A 19,388-nucleotide genomic window follows, 5' to 3' on the forward strand; every position below is an offset into this window, starting at 1 on the left:
CAACTCTAGATACCTGCCCTCAGGCTCCAACACTGGTGAGAGCAACCTGGTGGTTATTCTTCATGGTGTCTCCTCACATCTGGATCTCCTCCCTTGGCTGACGTGCAGCCGGCCTCCCGAGCGGCCGTCTAGTTTTGATTCAGATTGGATGTGTTCATTGAGATAATCTGGTGACGCCAAATGCCCCATTAGGTATCCTTCCCATCCTCGTGGTCAGGAGAGTGGACGCTCCACCAGTTCTCTTTGTTGAGACAGTAGGAAGGCTAAGAGGGAGACAGAGTAGGAGAGACACCGGATAAAATTATCTTTATTGAGACAGTAGGAAGGCTGAGAGGGAGACAGAGTAGAGGAGACACAGGAGAGAAGGTTCTTTATTGAGACAGTAGGAAGGCTAAGAGGGAGACAGAGTAGGAGAGACACCGGATAAAATTATCTTTATTGAGACAGTAGGCAGGTTGAGAGGGAGACAGAGTAGGGGAGACACAGGAGAGAAGGTTCTTTATTGAGACAGTAGGAAGGCTGAGAGGGAGACAGAGTAGAGGAGACACAGGAGAGAAGGTTCTTTATTGAGACAGTAGGAAGGCTGAGAGGGAGACCGAGTAGGGGAGACACAGGAGATATGGTTCTTTATTGAGACAGTAGGAAGGCTGAGAGGGAGACAGAGTAGAGGAGACACAGGAGAGAAGGTTCTTTATTGAGACAGTAGGAAGGCTGAGAGGGAGACAGAGTAGAGGAGACACAGGAGAGAAGGTTCTTTATTGAGACAGTAGGAAGGCTGAGAGGGAGACCGAGTAGGGGAGACACAGGAGAGAAGGTTCTTTATTGAGACAGTAGGAAGGCTGAGAGGGAGACAGAGTAGGGGAGACACAGGAGAGAAGGTTCTTTATTGAGACAGTAGGAAGGCTGAGAGGGAGACAGAGTAGGGGAGACACAGGAGAGAAGGTTCTTTATTGAGACAGTAGGAAGGCTGAGAGGGAGACAGAGTAGAGGAGACACAGGAGAGAGGGTTCTTTATTGAGACAGTAGGAAGGCTGAGAGGGAGACCGAGTAGGGGAGACACAGGAGAGAAGGTTCTTTATTGAGACAGTAGGAAGGCTGAGAGGGAGACAGAGTAGAGGAGACACAGGAGAGAAGGTTCTTTATTGAGACAGTAGGAAGGCTGAGAGGGAGACAGAGTAGGGGAGACACAGGAGAGAAGGTTCTTTATTGAGACAGTAGGAAGGCTGAGAGGGAGACAGAGTAGGGGAGACACAGGAGAGAAGGTTCTTTATTGAGACAGTAGGAAGGCTGAGAGGGAGACCGAGTAGGGGAGACACAGGAGATATGGTTCTTTATTGAGACAGTAGGAAGGCTGAGAGGGAGACCGAGTAGGGGAGACACAGGAGATATGGTTCTTTATTGAGACAGTAGGAAGGCTGAGAGGGAGACAGAGTAGAGGAGACACAGGAGAGAAGGTTCTTTATTGAGACAGTAGGAAGGCTGAGAGGGAGACAGAGTAGAGGAGACACAGGAGAGAAGGTTCTTTATTGAGACAGTAGGAAGGCTGAGAGGGAGACAGAGTAGGGGAGACACAGGAGAGAAGGTTCTTTATTGAGACAGTAGGAAGGCTGAGAGGGAGACAGAGTAGGGGAGACACAGGAAAGAAGGTTCTTTATTGAGACAGTAGGGGAAAGCTGAGAGGAAGACAGAGTAGGGGAGACACAGGAAAGAAGGTTCTGATGGAAGTTGATCCAAGGCCAGCAGGGGAACATGTGGTTCCAGAGATATTGAGAGTCATTATACAGCACAGGTACAGTACAACAAATATAATAAGTTTGGCATCCAACCAGAGTGCAAATGTGGATGTGGTGGTCTTAAAGGACCTTATATATTTTGGCTGTATGCATGGAGATTCTTAAAGATTTTGACTTGATTTAATGAATGAAAACCTTTATTTAAAATTGACACCACAGCTACATTGGACCAGTCACAGTGGACAGACCAGATATGTTGTTTGCGTGTGTATAGCGCAAGTGCTAGTTTTCAACGCCAGTCCATTGAGGCTTTTCTAAAAGATGGAATAAAATTAACAGTATAATACAGAATTTGAGTCACAAATCAGATCCATGATCAAAACAACAAAACCAGTCCGCGTCTACACATGTGAGCACTGCTGCTTTGATTTCAACCATACTTTGAGGCCTCTGTTGAAGACGTTGGCATTGGACAAGCCAGTTTGTCTCTTTAACGGAGAAGGCGGACTGTCCAAACGAACTCTTGCACATGGGAACAGTATAGTCACCATTATTGGAAGCTTGTGTGTTTGCTCTGCTAGAGCTCCAACATCTAACCACCAGTCCAGAAAATAAAGATGAGACATGATTGTGTAAACATTTAAAAACTAGTCTAATATTACAGAAAATTCAAAACATTTCAAACGTGAAAAGATTGTGCTTACTCAAAATACCGCAGTGATGCCATCGCATTGGTTTACGGCCCATGATTTTTATAGCCTGTTTGTATATTAGTTATGGGTTTTAGTATGGTTTGTGAGGTTTGTGACCATGATGCATGTGATACAGTAAGACAAGTGGGAAAAGAATCATAGCATGCATATAAAGTTGAGCAGCTTTAGTTGACGGATCCCTTCTAATAAAATGAAAACAGTTTAAATTAGGCTTGACCTACTTACATACATTATGTACCTGTTTATAAAATGTTTGGTTCTTGTCTAATATGATTCCTAGGTACTTGACCTCATTCACTTCGGCAATTATAAAATGTTTACCTTAAACAAATCATTTATAGGCAGGCATGCGTTGGTGATTTCAAAACTGGTCGCACACGTTTTATTGACGTCACATGCACATGCACGCGCATAAATGTTCCCTCACGTGCGCACAGGAAGTAGCCTTCAATATATAAAGAAATTATATTGTCAACAGATATGGTGGAAAAACAAACAATGTTTTAAATGTAATTGTAGTTACATTGTTAATTTAGTTTGTATTTACTTTTCTAGTTTAAGTTAATTCAATTAAAGAAATTGTTTTACACACAAACACAAAAGCAAACTTAAAATAATCAGTCAACTTGTGTTTACTTGAAAATGATTGGTGATTTAATTTGATTCATGGCGCTGAATCCTCTTTCACATTCTACAGTGCTGCATCATGGAATGACTTTTGTGCATAAGAATGTATTGTAGTGTAGTGGTTGGAACCGTTGGATAGGATAGGATGGAATAATAGACACAGAGCTCCCTGCCCCCTCCCCCTCAGGTTTGGGGTGAACGATGGTCTGACTCAGGCAGAGCTGTGAATGTGATTGCCATGAAATGGGGTGCATTCCATGCGCTATTGTTATGCTTATGCGAGGTAGCCAGGTACACGCGACGAGTCAAGTGCAGCGCGTTCTTGAGCGCACGCGCCTGCGCGCACACATCCGTGCATGTGCGTGCACGCGCGTCTGCTCACAAAAGCTTGGTTGCACGTCGTGCACCAACCCCGTCCCATGAGCAACGCACCTCTGTTTATAGGTCTTTAGCGTATGGAGATACACATAGAGACAGTTTTCTTGACACGCAAGGTCAAATGAGACGACACAAGCCAGTCGGAGATGTTATGTAACACCTGGGTCAGGTGCCAAGCTGCCACGCTAGCTGTTTTAGCAGCAGACACATAGATGATGGTATCGTCAGCATACATCTGGGGCAGCTGACACCTGGACAACTTCGCGGTACAGTAGGTCATTAATGTACATGGTGAATAACAGTGGCCCAAGTACAGACCCTTGCGGTACTCCCATGCTGTTGGCAGGCAGTTTGTATTTCTCCCCATTGACCTTGACACACTGTTGTCTCCCGTCCAGGTATGACTTAAAACCACTGTGTTGATTCTGTGGACATCTTAAAATGTTTTAACTTAGACAAAATAACACTGTGTTTGATTAACTGTCAAAGGCCTTTTTTAGGTCCAGAAACACTGTCCCTACAACTTGTCCTTTGACTAATAGACACTTGACCCTCTCAATAAGATAACAATTAGCTGTTTCTGTGGAGTATTTAGGTCTAAACCCAAAACGTGTAGATAGAAATTTTTTCATAACTCACGATAAAATATGGGTCAAATTCTAGTAGATATTTAAAAGCATTATGAATATAAATACAACTTTTGCAGCATCCAAATGCAATTCAAATGTAATTGGTACATACAGTCTATCTCTATATGAAGACCATCTCTCCAAACCTTGTGGTTGAGCCTTGCTCTTTGTGGTGGTAGGGTCGGCCCATTTTAGACAGGGTCAATTTTCAGAAAATCATAACCCTGAAGGCATTTCGTGTTTATTTTTGGTACACAACATTTCTAGGGGTATTAAGGGGTGCTGAATCCAAATCTGCTGTATACCAAGCTCAAAAATGTCAAATAAGGCCTCAAAATTGATAAATCCAACATGGCCGCCAGTGCCAGGCTGAAATCTATTTAAGTGCATATCTTTTTGACTAAACAAGGTAGAAACATGAATGAAATGTGTTTTTATATGTTTGCATACATGAGGAATTTAAAATCATATCCTGATTTTAGATCAGTTGTGAAAATGTTGCTTGAAACTCATATTTATAGCAGAAACTGTGGTCGTTATTGATGCATAACTCATCAACCAAATAAGAAAGAAAAGCAGGATGATCCCAGGCCATGGATTTATTCATCAAACTCTTTTCTCTTGATTTTTGTTAATCAACATGCCATTTATGCAAATTAGATAGTCCTTAATATGCGTACAGTAGCTTAGGTACAGTCATTTATTGTCAGTCATCAATCGTATTCAGGCAGGTGTCGCATGTGTCTTGCAGTTGCATGATTCATCCAATGCCACTTTTCCTGAATAAAATAGAATAGATTATAATATAATAAAATAAAAATATTATTTTACCATATCAATATAAGTGAATGTTCAAGTTTCTTTATTAGTTGTCATACAGAATACGGAATACTTTGCATAAAATGTTTCTTTCTGTGTTGCTCCTGAGAGTGTGCTAGATAATAACAAGATAGTATAAAATAAGTATAATAAGTATAAAATAGAAAGTCAAGAAGTCAAGTACGTAAACAAGTGTAAACAACAAAATTGTTCAGTGTATCTATATATACAGTATGTACAGCTGGTACAAAAATGGTGAGGTATAGCTTAGCTTGTGGTGCCACCTTGTAGTGGTGAGGTGCAATAAGGAATGAGAATGATGTGCAATTTCCTTACCAATAATATAAATATAAAGTGTAAAGTGTGTCTAAAGTGGTAAAGTGGGTGCTACAGTGTGTTGTTTATTTAAATGGGACCTGCATTGCTATTCCTAGCACTATTTGGGCAACTTTACACAATTCCTGTGAGTCTATTGAAGACATCTGTACGTTTTTTTTCAAAAAATAATTCTAATCAAGTACTCAAAACCATCATTTTTCAGCCTCAGGATTTCAGGCTGTTATGGCCTGGCTTTGCCCATAAGCACTTTGAGTGAAAGTCAGCCCACACAGTCTGCGACTGGTATATATATGTATATATATATATATATATATATATATATATATATAGATAGATAGATAGATAGATAGATAGATAGATAGATAGATAGATAGATAGATAGATAGATAGATAGATAGATAGATAGATAGATAGATAGATAGATAGATAGATAGATAGATAGATAGATAGATAGATAGATAGATAGATAGATAGATAGATAGATAGATAGATAGAGAGAGAGAGAGAGAGAGAGAATTCACGTCCTTGTGTGCGTCCAGCAGACCAGGGGAAAAAGACAAGCCGTTATTGATAAGGCCCTACCCTCTCTCTTCCTTTCTTCTTTTTTTCTTTCACTCTCTCCCTCTGTATCATTCTGCTCTCCGCAGGGCGGTGTTTCTGTGCGGGGGGGGGGACCTGCGCGCAGAGTGTTTGCACAGTGGTCTCTCTCTCTCTCTCTCTCTGTCTCTCCCTCTCTCTCTTCCTCTCTCTATCTCTCTCTCTCTCTCTCTCTCCCTCGCAGAGTGCATGCAGAGGTGTCGGGTTTCACTCTGCCTCCCAGTATGAGGAAGTGGTTTCCACTCGCTGTGTAGTCTAGGTAGATTGTGGGCGGGCATTAGCTCCAACCACAGAGCCAATCGCATCACTGTCCGCTTACCCAGGCCCCGGCGACGTCACGATATGCCTCAAATCAGGATGACCTAATTAAATCTAGCAGGAAATGGTCTGAGCTGTATGAGAGCAATCCGCCAATATGGTATTTAGACACAAAAACACATTGATACTAACTCCTATTACTATAATACAATGCTAGAGACTGAAAAATGACATTTATAATGCATGTCACCTTTAAGTGAGTGTATGTGCGCTGTGGGTGTGTTGATGGTTTGCTTATTGTTCATTGTTAATTCATTGAGCATCCTGATGGTCTGGGGATAGAAGCTCCTTCTGAGTCTCTCTGTGCTTGCCATGAGACTCCGGTATCACTTGCCTGACCGCAGCAGTTCAAAGAGGCAGTTGTTTGAGTGGCTGGAGTCTTTGATTATTCTCTTAGCCTTGCCCATGCACCGCTTGTTGTAAATGTCTTGTAGAGTGGGAAGCCCACCTTCAATTGTGCGTTCGGCTGAACGGGCCACTCTCTGTAGTCTGCTGCGGTCTTGTGCAGTGCTATTCCCAAACCAGGAGGTGATATTGCCAGTCAAGATGCTCTCTATTGTGCATGAGTAGAAGTTCTTGAGGATCTTCTGACTCACGTTGAACTTCCTTAAGCGCCTAAGGAAGTAGAGGCGTTGTCGTGACTTCTTGATAACACTGTCAATGTTTGTGGTCCATGTCAAGTCCTCGGATATGTGGACTCCGAGGTACTTAAAACTGTTCACTCTCTCAACCGGTGCCCCGTCGATGCCGAGGGGGCTGTAGTCCCTGACCCCAGCCTCCAAAAGTCCACAATCATCTCCTTTGTTTTGCTGACGTTCAGGGAGAGGCTGTTCTCTTGACACCATCCCGCTAGAACCTTAACCTCTTCCAGGTAGGCCCCTCGTTGTTTGCAGAGATCAGGCCCACCACTACTGTGTCGTCATCAAATTTGATGATTGTGTTGTTGTTTCCGCTGTGCCACACAGTCATGTGTGTACAGGGAGTGGAGGAGGGGACTCAGGACACAGCCCTGGGGGGCCCCTATGTTGAGAGTGATGGATGAGGAGGTGCAGTTGCCTGCTCTCACCACCTGGGGTCTGCCCGTCAGGAAGTCCAAGACCCACTGGCAGAGGTCATAGCTATGAGTTTGGAGGGGACTATGGTATTGAATGCTGAGCTGTAGTCAATGAATAGCATTCTCACATAGTTCCCCTGCCTCTTGTCCAGGTGTGATGCTGCTGTGTGCAGCACATGGGCTATGGCGTCCTCCGTGGACCTGTTGGGGCGGTATGCAAATTGCAGGGGGTCCAGGTTGATGGGGAGGGAGGAACAGATGTAGCATCCGAGGTTGGTGGCAGAGTCTCTTGTGGACGGCCTTTGCAGAATAACTCTTGCTTTGTTGCATGTATCCACCTCAGGCACACCATAGATCTTGCAGATGAATCTCTCTGTTGATGTCACAATATCTTCTGTGAAAGGGCCCTTCCCAAGGCCAGCAAGATCAGTGTGATGGTGCTCGAACACCTGCCAGGCTGTTTTCTTTCAATGACCACTGAACTGGGACACACTGTCACAGCCGGTGAGGGCATGGAAGGCAAGGATTGTGTCCAGTTGATCATCAGATAGTAGCTTTCTAATGTCATGTACTGGAAAATATTTTGGATCCTTCGATGTCCCAGCTTTCATGTAGAGATGCGTACATCGGATTCTGTCATAGTGAGCCAAGAGTAGAAGCAGCACATCTGTGTCACGCGCTGACACGACGATTGTTTCCACTGGAGCCTGGATGAGAAAATCAGACTTCCTCATGGTCAGCACTCAGAGAGGAGACTTCAAGATCTGGATCTGTTGACTTGACAGTTGTCGCTTCAGCAAACCTCTCTGATACTACAACTACAGGTTCATCATCCGGGCTGTGTTCTATCAGGTGGTTTGAGAGTAGTTGAGCGATATCTGATTTGTTGTCTTCAAGGGCCATGAAGCTCGACCAATCGGCAGGAAGTGGAACAGACTTGTTTTTGATTTCACAACGTACTGGTCTGTGGCGCTGTTTGCGTTTCACCCTTGTGCCTGTTTTGATGGATTGGTCATGGTATCTGTCAAAGACGACATCTACTCTCTGGTATTTTGCTCCCATCTTCAACACGGTGTCAGTGAACTTGTTCGCATAGTCACCAAATGTTGTAGTGTCAGGTGGCTTTCCGAGTGCCATTACCAGAGCTTGGCCATCAATGACCAGGCAGCAGGGTCCCTGAAGGGTAAGATCTGCAGGGGTTTTAACTTGTTTCGTCAGTATATTTGCAAACACAGACTTGTTGGTGGAATGTAGACTCCCGTTAGTTGTGCCCAGAGATGGCGGGATGGGCATGAGCTCATGCTGGAGGATATTGTCAAGGTCTACCTTACGACCTGCTCTGTAAGCTCTGATGAGCATTTGTAGAATCTGCCTGTCCACTTTGATGGTGTTTTGCTTGTTCTTGGAAAGTTGCAGAACTTCATACAAAGAGGCAAATGTCTTGGCTTTGTTCATTCGAATGGGTGGTTTCAGGTTCAGGTGCTGGTCACTATCTGGAGGTTCACACAAACGTTTGTCCACAAACATGTTCAGTTGTGCCTGTCCAAGGTGTTCTGCGCCAAGTATGGATTCTTGAATCTCCGGTGTGACTACGTCCTTGTTGATGTATGTAAGAAAACTTACAAAAGCACATTTAATTCAGGTTTGTACCTTGTGTAGTCACACTTAACTCATTAAGCCCCACCATTTATTTTTAGAAAATTCGCCTAAAACAGCATGCTTACATTAAAATGCTTATATATCCAGATTTATAAGAGCTACCTGCATAAACTTGGTACCTGAGGAAAGCTAAGACTTGGGGGATTCTAATGTTGGTGACCAACACTGTACAGTTATTACCAAATTGCTGTAGTATTCCTGCAAACACTGAAGACATTTAATTTTATTTATCCTCGCCTATACAAAGATTACAGTTAGACAGTCAAAAACACCCTGTTACTCATGGTTGCACCCCAGCTATATTCCTACTTTCTTCCTCCATGGGTGCAGATGTTCTGTGCAAAGTTTCATGTCAGTAGAATAAAAACTGTGGGTTTAGCACCTGTTTTTGTGGAGAGAGGGCCTGGTGCTGGCGGCCATGTTGGATTTCTCAATTTTGAGGCCTTATTTGACATTTTTGAGCTTGGTATACAGCAGATTTGGATTCAGCACCCCGTAATACCCCTAGAAATGTTGTGTACCAAAAATAAACACGAAATGCCTTCAGCACTTTATACAAGCACATTTTCAGAAATTCTGCCTAGTCTATTTGTTTACATTTGGGTTACCTACCGGTTGCACCTAAACGCCTCCTTCTCAAAATAAAACATAAACAAAGGTAAATTATTCATCCAAACGTGTATAGCTTTACGTGCCGTTGACAAATCCAAGCATCCGATGCACAATGTTCTCTCGTTGACTATGAGCCGGATGGCGGTGATTTGCAGTATGTTGTTGGGGGAGTGCACAGAGGGAGCGGATGGATCTTCAGGTAGTCTCTTCAGGTAGTCGTCTCCCTGCAGGAGACTCACAGCAGCTCAGGGGGAACAGATGGATCTTCAGGTAGTCGTCTCCCCGCAGGAGGTCCACAGCAGCTCCATGTGCATTCAGACGATTGTATAAATAGCTGCAACCCCTCCATATCCAACAGGGCCCCGTTCCATGTACGTGGTTCAACTAAGTCGATCAACATGTCCATTATCCAGCTTCAGTTAACCCGATGTTCAAAGCCGGGATTTTCCTGTTTCACAAAGGAGGATTCAGTCTCGTTAACTCAAGCCAGACTTGAGAGTCAGGCTCAAGTCAGGCTAGATGCGCGCTCCCGTTTTAGGTGGAAAGCCAGCACGTATCGATGGCAGAGACCCTGATTCTCAACGGCATTGATTGATTAATTGATTTAAGACTTTATTGACAGATTGCAATAGGCTCAATCGCCTCGCCGACAAGTTAAATGCGTTATCTATAGGCTAATTCTAAGTCCCTCATTACCTCAATCAATCAGATTATATTTCTTTAAACTTGCCTGCTGGATTGAATAATCAAATGAGATCTTGCTAGCGAAAATTATTAGTTAACTGTTATACAGAATTACGATACGGCTCTCTTACCCATTGATTGATGTATAGTCAATCTTTTACTTATCTTCTCTGTGGTGTAACGGGTTCTTCTTTTGACTTTCACACGGACGACCGGGGTTCAAGGCCCTAGTCTTTTCCTTCTTTTTGCAATATAGGAATAATTCAATTTGGTGCACGTTGAGAGCTATATAAAGAATGACATCCTCAATGCATGTAGATTTATAATATTTTAACTTAAAACCAGGCTACTTTGGCGTATAATCATTAATATTATATTCAAAAAAATCATATTGGAAACACGGGGATTTGAACCCCGGTCGCTGAACTGGCAGGGATGAGCACTACCGCTGGGCCACTGGGCCAGATGGGATAAATTCATTGTTTATACATTAATGAACGAGAGACCCGTGTTTAGAATATCCGTTGTTTTGAATGAAGTTTATCTCTTATCCTCATTCATTAATGTGACGTCAACGGCTCATTCAATTTCTCAAATCCGTCAAACAGCGCATCTCATCAGACATCTTAATCCCAGTTACAATTAAAATAACCACATCATGTGTACATCGCACGAGCGAGCGCCACCGTCGCCACGGTATATATAACGTGCATTATTTAGGACAAAGTGAATTTAATATCAGCATTTTGGGTCTATTTTACATTTCAAAAGCCCCCTCTGGAAGAATGGAGCACAAAAACGTAATTCAGAATGGTATAATGCAGATCGTAGACTGTGGGAATAGTTTCAGGAAACGGGCTGTCACTTCTTTGCGGGGGCGTGGCGATAGTTCAGGCTAACTTGAACTTGAACTCTGCTTTCGAGCAGGCTCAAACTTTTGGATATGTTGTCATGGTGATTTGGGAAATCCAGGTACATGAAATCGGAAAGTCAGGCTAACACAGTTAGCCTGATAAAGTTATCCGGCTAACTCGGTTATCCCGGTACATGGAACGGGGCCCTGCTCAGTCAGTGTTTCTCCATGGCAACAGGTCGGCGGAAGTCTAATCACTCATGTCTTTATAATGTGTCAAAGAATACACCTCTCAGGAGGGAACACGTACCCATGCAAAAAATTACAACAACAAAAAGCAACACCAAACCAAAATAGTTAAAACAAATAAACAATATATATTGGTATCGGTTGATATCGGTTGATATCGGTATCGGAAATTAAGAGTTGGACAATATCGGTATATCAGTATCGGTAAAAAAGCCAATATCGAGCATCCCTAATATTAACTTAACATGTCCGAAAAGGAGTAGGATGAAGTATAAACATATTTAATCCTACCCCTTCTCTACTACTAGTGATTGTGAATATACATCATTGTAAGACTAAATATATACATGCATCCACATCTACATATCTACACATAAATGCACTATTCTGCATACATTTAAATATACAGTATGTACCAACAATAATAAAGTAAATAAATAAATAATCTATGTAAACACCTAGTGATTGTCAAAGCCCTTCTTCATCCATGTACCTAAAATAAAGGCATTAATAGATGTGTTTGCATGTAGTACATTTCCATATATATGTACCTGTGCATATGTGTAGAGGCTATATCGCAATGTATATGCACAACATGTTCTCATGAACCGGTTTGTAGCATAATTATGCAAAATGTCTAGCTTCTCTGTGACTCTGCGGTTAAGTTAACGTTATGGTTAGGTTATGGTTATAATTACAGTTTTGGTTAGGATCAGGGGCAGGGTTACAGTTCCCCATACGCTCACCAATTTGTAGGACGTCCAACGAAAAGTATGATGTGCAAATTGATGAAAAACAAATATTAAGCATAAGCCATCGATAAGTCTTAAGACGTCTCAAGTGTCAGGATGGAGGTAGGTGAGTTCCAATTGTTGTAGGCAATCACAGAGACGGAGAAGGTATACTCTTGAACAGTTTCGACTTTAATAGTAAAGAACACAAAGAGTAATACTAGGATACTATGCTAAAGGCAAAGGAACGAGAGAATAGATAATGAAGCTTAGTGGTGGTCCAGAACTGGAACCGGCCGCGTTATCTCCGAACGCCTATAGTGAAGACCTGACGAATGACAAGCAGAGGAAAGGAATGTTAAATAGCCACCAAATACCAACATTCCACACACACACCTGTGACAGCCAATCAGAAGCCAACCCCTAAGTGACAGCACTAAATGACAGGGAAAAACAAGTGACAGCAGTCAGGTGACAGATGACAGAGAAGGTGGGTGGTTCCCGACCGTAGTCAGGAACCAGAATCGTAACACTCAAGACGTCTTGGTACAGAAAGTCTTGAAACATCTTGAACCATGAAAGAAGTTCAAGTAAGGGACAGTCAACGAGGAGGTGTGCGTTACAGTACATGGTTCTGAGGCACGACGTGGAGGCCAGGGACCCACACGACGTGCAGCAGGTGCCACAAAGTACTTTGAAATAAAATAAAATATCGCAATTTTTGGGTGAAACGTTTTACACTTGTGTTTTCCTTCCAGGTCATTCGTTTATCAAGTTGAGTTATCAAGTCAGCTAGCTGTGCTTGGCCACAGTTGAGAACGAGTAGGCTATGACAGCTGTGCTCTTCAATGTTGCTATGGTTACAGGTTGGGTAGCAGATGAATTTAGAACGGAATTTAGAACGGTGATTAAAGATTAAAGCTGAACTACGCATGCATTAAACGGTTTTAAAGCACACCTGCCGGGTTAATCAGAAAAGATTAGCAAACATAATAATAAAAAAAATGCCCATCTAATTTGCATCGATTAGCTTGTGCAAATGTGTCTCCGAGAACACGCTTGCATTATCTTATTTATTTTTTTGAAGAGAATCGACTAATGTGTAGTGTTTAAACAAGCGTAATCCCTTTGGAAAATAAGCTCTTTTGTTTACTTACATGAACTGTGCGGCACACGCGACAATAAGGCTGATAATTGGACAAGGAATCGCACACCTGAGAGAAGGGAGATTATTGCATTTCCACAACAAGCCTCTCGCAATCTCTCCCTCTGATCTCCTGACTCAGCTCCTCTCTCCCAACTCCCCTCAGAAGACCAATAATTACTCGAGGAGAAGTCACACAACTCAGAAATGTGAGATAATCGTGAACGATCTTGTGAGAGAGATGGGGAGGGGGGGGAGGACGCGGTAATTACATCGACTGACACAAAGTCAGTGCCGCACGCTCGGCCGCTTATATCGGCAGCCTCAACTTTTTACACCAGGCGAGCGAATAACACAATAGAAATTGCAGTATCCAGGCGAAAAAAACCTTGTCCTGAAAGACGACAATGGAGATGTAAAACACGACGTCGAAATACATTTCAAATTAAATTAAACTGGGGGGTCGATATGACACTAAAAATGGAAAACAATATTCCGCGAGCAGATAAAGATTAATCACCCCTCCGTTGAAACTCCCATAAAACGATGATAAAGTTCTTTTAAGTCAGATTGTATCTACATAGCGGAGGTGTTATATCAGATAAGACATGTGGTTACTCATGCGTATTAATTGTAGATTCCTCCCACCAGGCTCGATGGATTCCCAGATACAGTACATGTCTGTTGTATTGAAAGCTCAGCGGTGCCCCCAGAGGGCTACTACAGCATGCAGATGCATTTAGATGGCAGCGACATGTCACATGATGATTAAAGGGGCACTTTGCCAAAAAACAGTACTGATTTATTTTGCATAATCTCACACATATCCAAAAGCTCTAATCAGTTTTGCACAAATTAATTTAGTTTGACAGTTATTGAGAGTAGATGAGTTTGAATATGGCCACCAGTGATGTCATCGGGGGCATTTGATTTGATTTTAAATCTTTATTTCGAACATGTAAATGAATACAAACAAAACAAATAACTAAACAAAATCAAAACATAGCTCAAACAAAATAAATAACTAAACAAAAGCAAAACATAACTCAATTTACATGTTCGAAAAGGAGTAGGAAGAAGTATACACTTATTTAATCCTACCCCTTTTCCACTACTCAAATGAGTGTACTAATTTAAAACATTTCAAAACAAATATTATGCAAAACAAAACAAAAAAAAACTATATTATGTAAAACACGAAAGAAAGAAAAATGTAAACACCCGTGAAAGTCCCTTCCTCATCCCTGTACCTCGTGAACATCATTTCCTTATAAATCAGTTTGAATTGTCTCATATTTGGACATTTCTTTAGCACCACATTCAGACTGTTTCACTCCACATATTGAGATGCAGTGTCTTATCATGGTAGTGCGTACACTAGGGCTGACCCCTATTAGTTGATTAGTCGACTAATCGGTGGAAAGTAGCCGTAGTCGACCAGCCAACCTCTTAGTCGAATATAAAAAAATAATAATAATAATTATTATAATATATATATATATTTTTTTTTTATCATTCTTTCCAAAAGAAAAGAGGCCTAGAAGCGTGGCTAACGCTAATGGCACGCATACCAGAGGCTAACTGCCTACGAAAACAGGCACAGAGGCACTGAAAGAGGATTTCACCCATCTAATGAACACACTAGACTCGACAAATATCAAGATGTATCCCTGTTGGTCTCTGACAAGAACAAGTTACAGGTTGAAAAAGCCCTCAGCTCGGAACTAGGCAAAATCTGCATATGGCTCGCCGACAACAAACTATCATTACACATGGGCAAAACAGAGTCCATTCTCTTCGGTTCAAATAACAAACTCAGCAAGACCGACGGCTTCTCAGTTACAGTGGGTGACAATATTGTCACAAGGAAAGATGAAATTACCTACCTGGGTTCCATCCTAGAGGCTAATCTTTCCTGTGACAAAATGGCATCCAATGTAATAAAAAAAAGTCAACCAACGAACTCGATTCTTGTACCGGATCTCCTCTCTGGTAAACAAGAATACCCTGAAGACTCTGGCAGGAGCACTCATTCAAGGGTACTACGACTATGCTTGCACCTCATGGTACCAAAGCACCTCAAAGGCACTAAAAAACATTACAAACATCTCAAAACAAACTAGTCAGACTACTGCTTGACCTGACTCCTAGAACCCACCTCACCCCTGCCCACTTTGACAACCTAGGATGGCTTAGAGTAGACGACAGAGTACAGCAACTTGCAATGGGCCTGGTCTACAAGATACACTACACGACCAAGGTAACCATGTACATGTCAAAATACTTCCCAAAAGTCAGTGAATACCATGATCACAACACCAGAGGGAGCTCCACAAATCATGTTAAACCCAGATTCGGCTCAAACAAGGGACTAAACACGTTTCGCAATTATGCCACATCAATGTGGAACGCCCTACCCAAAGCTGTAAAGGAATGTGAATCACTACCCACTTTCAAAAACACTCTCAAAGAACACCTACGGGAGACTGCAATTCGAAACTGGCCCCTGTAAATGTCCTAACCCAGTTGTACAGTAAATGACCAAGTATGGCTTTGTCAGTATTCCAATGTACAGTGTACAGTGTCCCCCACCCCACCCCCCCTACCCAACCCCCCACCTCCAATGTACAGCCCCCCACCAGCCCACTCAACCCCACCCCACCTACCCAACCTCCTCCAATGTACAGTTTCTACGTCAAATGTATATACACTCTTTTTCTGGACACTTTACACAAACAGTACTGTATTTGCAAATCTGGTATGTCATAAATGTATAGATGTAGCAGTACTGTCTATCTGTATGTCGTGTGTGTCATATATGTTATGATGAATTGAAAATGGGGGACCCTGATGTAAACAAGACGAAAGTCTTTCTCTGGTCTGCATCCCCTTAACAATTGTATGTATTGAGCTGTACTGTACTGTACCCATTCTGCAATCTGTTAATACACTTTTCAATCAATCAATCAATCAATCAAACCCAGGTACCCGTAGGTTAGGGGTTCCCAAACTTTTCAGGCCGGGACCCAGAAAATAAGGCGTCAGAGAGCCGCGGCCCAATGCACATCGTCAGGCTTTTTTTTTTTTTGCCAGGCGACCGATTTTTTAAGCCAAATATCACTTCAATCCTATTAAGTTAGTTCAAGTTAGTCATTCATTTATATGTGCTATTTATGAGAGGGCTAACTTGTTGCAAAATAATAATGATAATAATAATAGCCTCATTAAAATACTATTGTTGCTTCGGTTGTTTTCAGCGTTTTATGTGCATAATCTGTTATTTAGTTTGAAATGTTCGTTGAAATAAGTAGATTTTTCGTTTTTGTTTAATTATTAAGTTAATATAAAACCATATAGTCACATTTTAGAATACAATAGAATAGAATTTTAGAATACAACTAGAAACACTGTCCTGGCCTGCTTCTAAGTTCAGTGGCCCGACAAAAAAAAAAAAATTAACTTTTTTTTACCTTTTTTTACCTTTTTTTTTTAATCATCTCGCGGCCCTCCCGTGGCTGCAGATTTCAGAGATACTTTTTTTCAGAGATACTCTATTCCAGTCAGCTGGGAGGTAACGGTAGGGAACGTGAAAACGTTGATTAAAAAAGACAGTTCTCGTCACTCTCTCATCACCGTACGTTCCAGTGAGTACATAGGGAAATGAAGATGTCCCTGTTTTGCGGGAGACCCCCCCGGAACGCTGTGCTGATTAACTGCAGTGAGGCCTAATCATAGTGTCCATCATGGCACTTTGACAACTACAGCAATGGTCCTCTTCTCAGTCACCTTCCTGTAATATGACTCATGCATACAAAATGTGGGGGGGGGGGGAAATCATTTCAAGCTGCTTTCAGCTAAGTTGACTGAGGCTGTGTCACATTTAACACCTGCCTTGTCAGCATTATTATACATGGACACAAACACACACCCACACAGATTAACACTGTAGCAAGGTTAATGTGTTAATGTGTGTTTCCACTGATGTTGTTTTGAATTATTCCAAAGCGAGGACATCTATTCTGACCCTCAGCAATAGAGCGTGCAGCTTATCGACCACGCAGGAACCTGAGCCATTAAACACTGCCAGCTAGGGGCACCCGTCCTGCCACACACTGCCAGCTAGAGGCACCCGTCCTGCCACACACTGCCAGCTAGAGGCACCCGTCCTGCCACACACTGCCAGCTAGAGGCAACCGTCCTGCCACACACTGCAGCCAGCTAGAGGCACCCCGTCCTGCCACACACTGCCAGCTAGAGGCACCCGTCCTGCCACACACTGCAGCCAGCTAGAGGCACCCGTCCTGCCACACACTGCCAGCTAGAGGCAACCGTCCTGCCACACACTGCAGCCAGCTAGAGGCAACCGTCCTGCCACACACTGCCAGCTAGAGGCAACCGTCCTGCCACACACTGCCAGCTAGAGGCACCCGTCCTGCCACACACTGCCAGCTAGAGGCACCCCGTCCTGCCACACACTGGTTTTGACTCGTCGCTCCGTCTCCCAGCAGTATAGTATAATATATAGTAGTATAGACATACTGTAGTAGCATAGTACATGGTACTGTATATAGTAGTATAGACATAGTAGCATACTACATACTGTAATAGTACATACTAGGGCTGACCCCGATTAGTCGACTAATCGAGCGAAAGGAGCCGTAGTCGACTGCCAACCTCTTAGTCGAATAGTAAAAAAAAGAAAAAGAAAAAAATGATATATATTATATTTATTTTATTTTTTTTATTTTTTTTTATCATTCTTTCAAAAAGCAAAGAGGCCTAGAAGCGTGGCTAAGGCTAATGGTGTGCATACCAGCAAGAAAATGGGCACAGAGGCATGGAAAGAGGAATGAACACACTAGACTAGACAAATATCAAGATGAATCCATCAGTGGACCAATTGCATGCTTTTGCAGAGGACAAGAAGCCTTCAGTCGACTCCTTCAGACATTAAGCACCCCCCACAGCCCAAATATTTTAAAAGTATTTATATATATATATATATATATATATATATATATATATATATATATATATATATATATATATATATATATATATATATATATATATATATATATATATTATATATTTCTTTTGCATTTTTTGCACTGGTAGTCGACTACCAGTCGACTATCGGCAAATCTCGGCCAATCAAAATCCACTATCCAAATCCTTAGTCGGGGACAGCCCTAGTACATACCTGTACTAATAGTAAAAGACAGTAAGTCAATGTCCTTTCATTAGTCTCTCCACGTGTGAGACCCTCCTCTTGCTGGAGTTCTGGGATGGCTTGCATAATTAAAGGCATCCGATTCATTTAGCTTACTGTCAGGGGAACAATTAAAATAGAAAAGCAGTGTGCATCGGAGTGGGTGAGAGTGGGTGAGAGTGGGTGGCTGGGTGTGTGTGTGTGTGTGTGCTCTCATGAGGGTTTGAGTGTGTAGATGCCATGATATAATTAGTTGGTAGATGCATGCAAGCTCATTTACACATTTTTGTGACTGTGTGTGTACCGTAGATATGTGTAGATGTGTGCAAGCACGTGTATTGACATGCGTACTGTGGTGTGCCAGTGTTGTAGTCGAGTCACTAAATCTTGAGTCCGAGTCACCAAAGAAGAGCATGAGTCGAGTCCGAGTCGAGTCCCCATTACCCGAGTCCGAGTCCAAGTCATCAAGGTTGAGTCCACTCCACTCTCGCAGTCAAAGAGCTGACGTACAAATAAACCTTCACCATTTCAAAGGGAGTTTACTTTGTGAAACAATAGCCAAACAAATGCACTAGCCATCAATATCTGCCAAATGATTAGGGCCTATTACAACAAAAAAATATTTATAACTGTATTTATCAATTAACAAGTCCGAGTCTGGGGCGGCTAAGTGGCGCAGTGGGCAAGGCGCTCGCCACTAGTGCAGGAGATGCTGGGTTCGAGCCCACCTCTCGGCGTTGCTACCAGCTTGGCTGGTCGTTCATACTAACACAATTGGCAGTGTTAGGGGTGGGAAAGCTGGTGGGTGGGTCCTGGTCGTTGTAAACAGCGACTCCTACAGTTTGGTCGGGGCGCCTGCTCAGCGAGGATAGGATCTAAGGGCGGTAGTGTGATCCTTCCACACGTTACACCCTCTCAGTGAGAGTCCGCGCTGCCAGGTGAAAAGAAGCGGTTGATTGGCTACACATGTGTCGGAGGAAGCACGTGGTAGCCTCCACTCTCCCAGACCGACCGTAGGGGGTAGGTGCGCAGCAACC

General features: G+C 42.7%; 1 protein-coding gene across 1 annotated transcript in view; it reads left to right on the forward strand.

Moving 5' to 3' along the window:
* dock4b (dedicator of cytokinesis 4b) overlaps positions 1-19,388 on the forward strand; it is a gene marked incomplete at its 3' end in the record, with an annotated part of 397,129 nt that overhangs the window by 170,490 nt on the left and 207,251 nt on the right. Inside the window, 1 exon segment of the mRNA XM_084331105.1 lies at positions 1-35. This exon segment is cut by the window's left edge and continues 54 nt beyond it. Within this exon segment, the coding sequence (XP_084187231.1) occupies positions 1-35 (35 nt within the window).

This window comes from Notolepis coatsorum (genome assembly GCF_963971535.1).
Source record: "Notolepis coatsorum genome assembly, chromosome: 15".
NCBI classification, from domain to species: Eukaryota; Metazoa; Chordata; class Actinopteri; order Aulopiformes; family Paralepididae; genus Notolepis; species Notolepis coatsorum.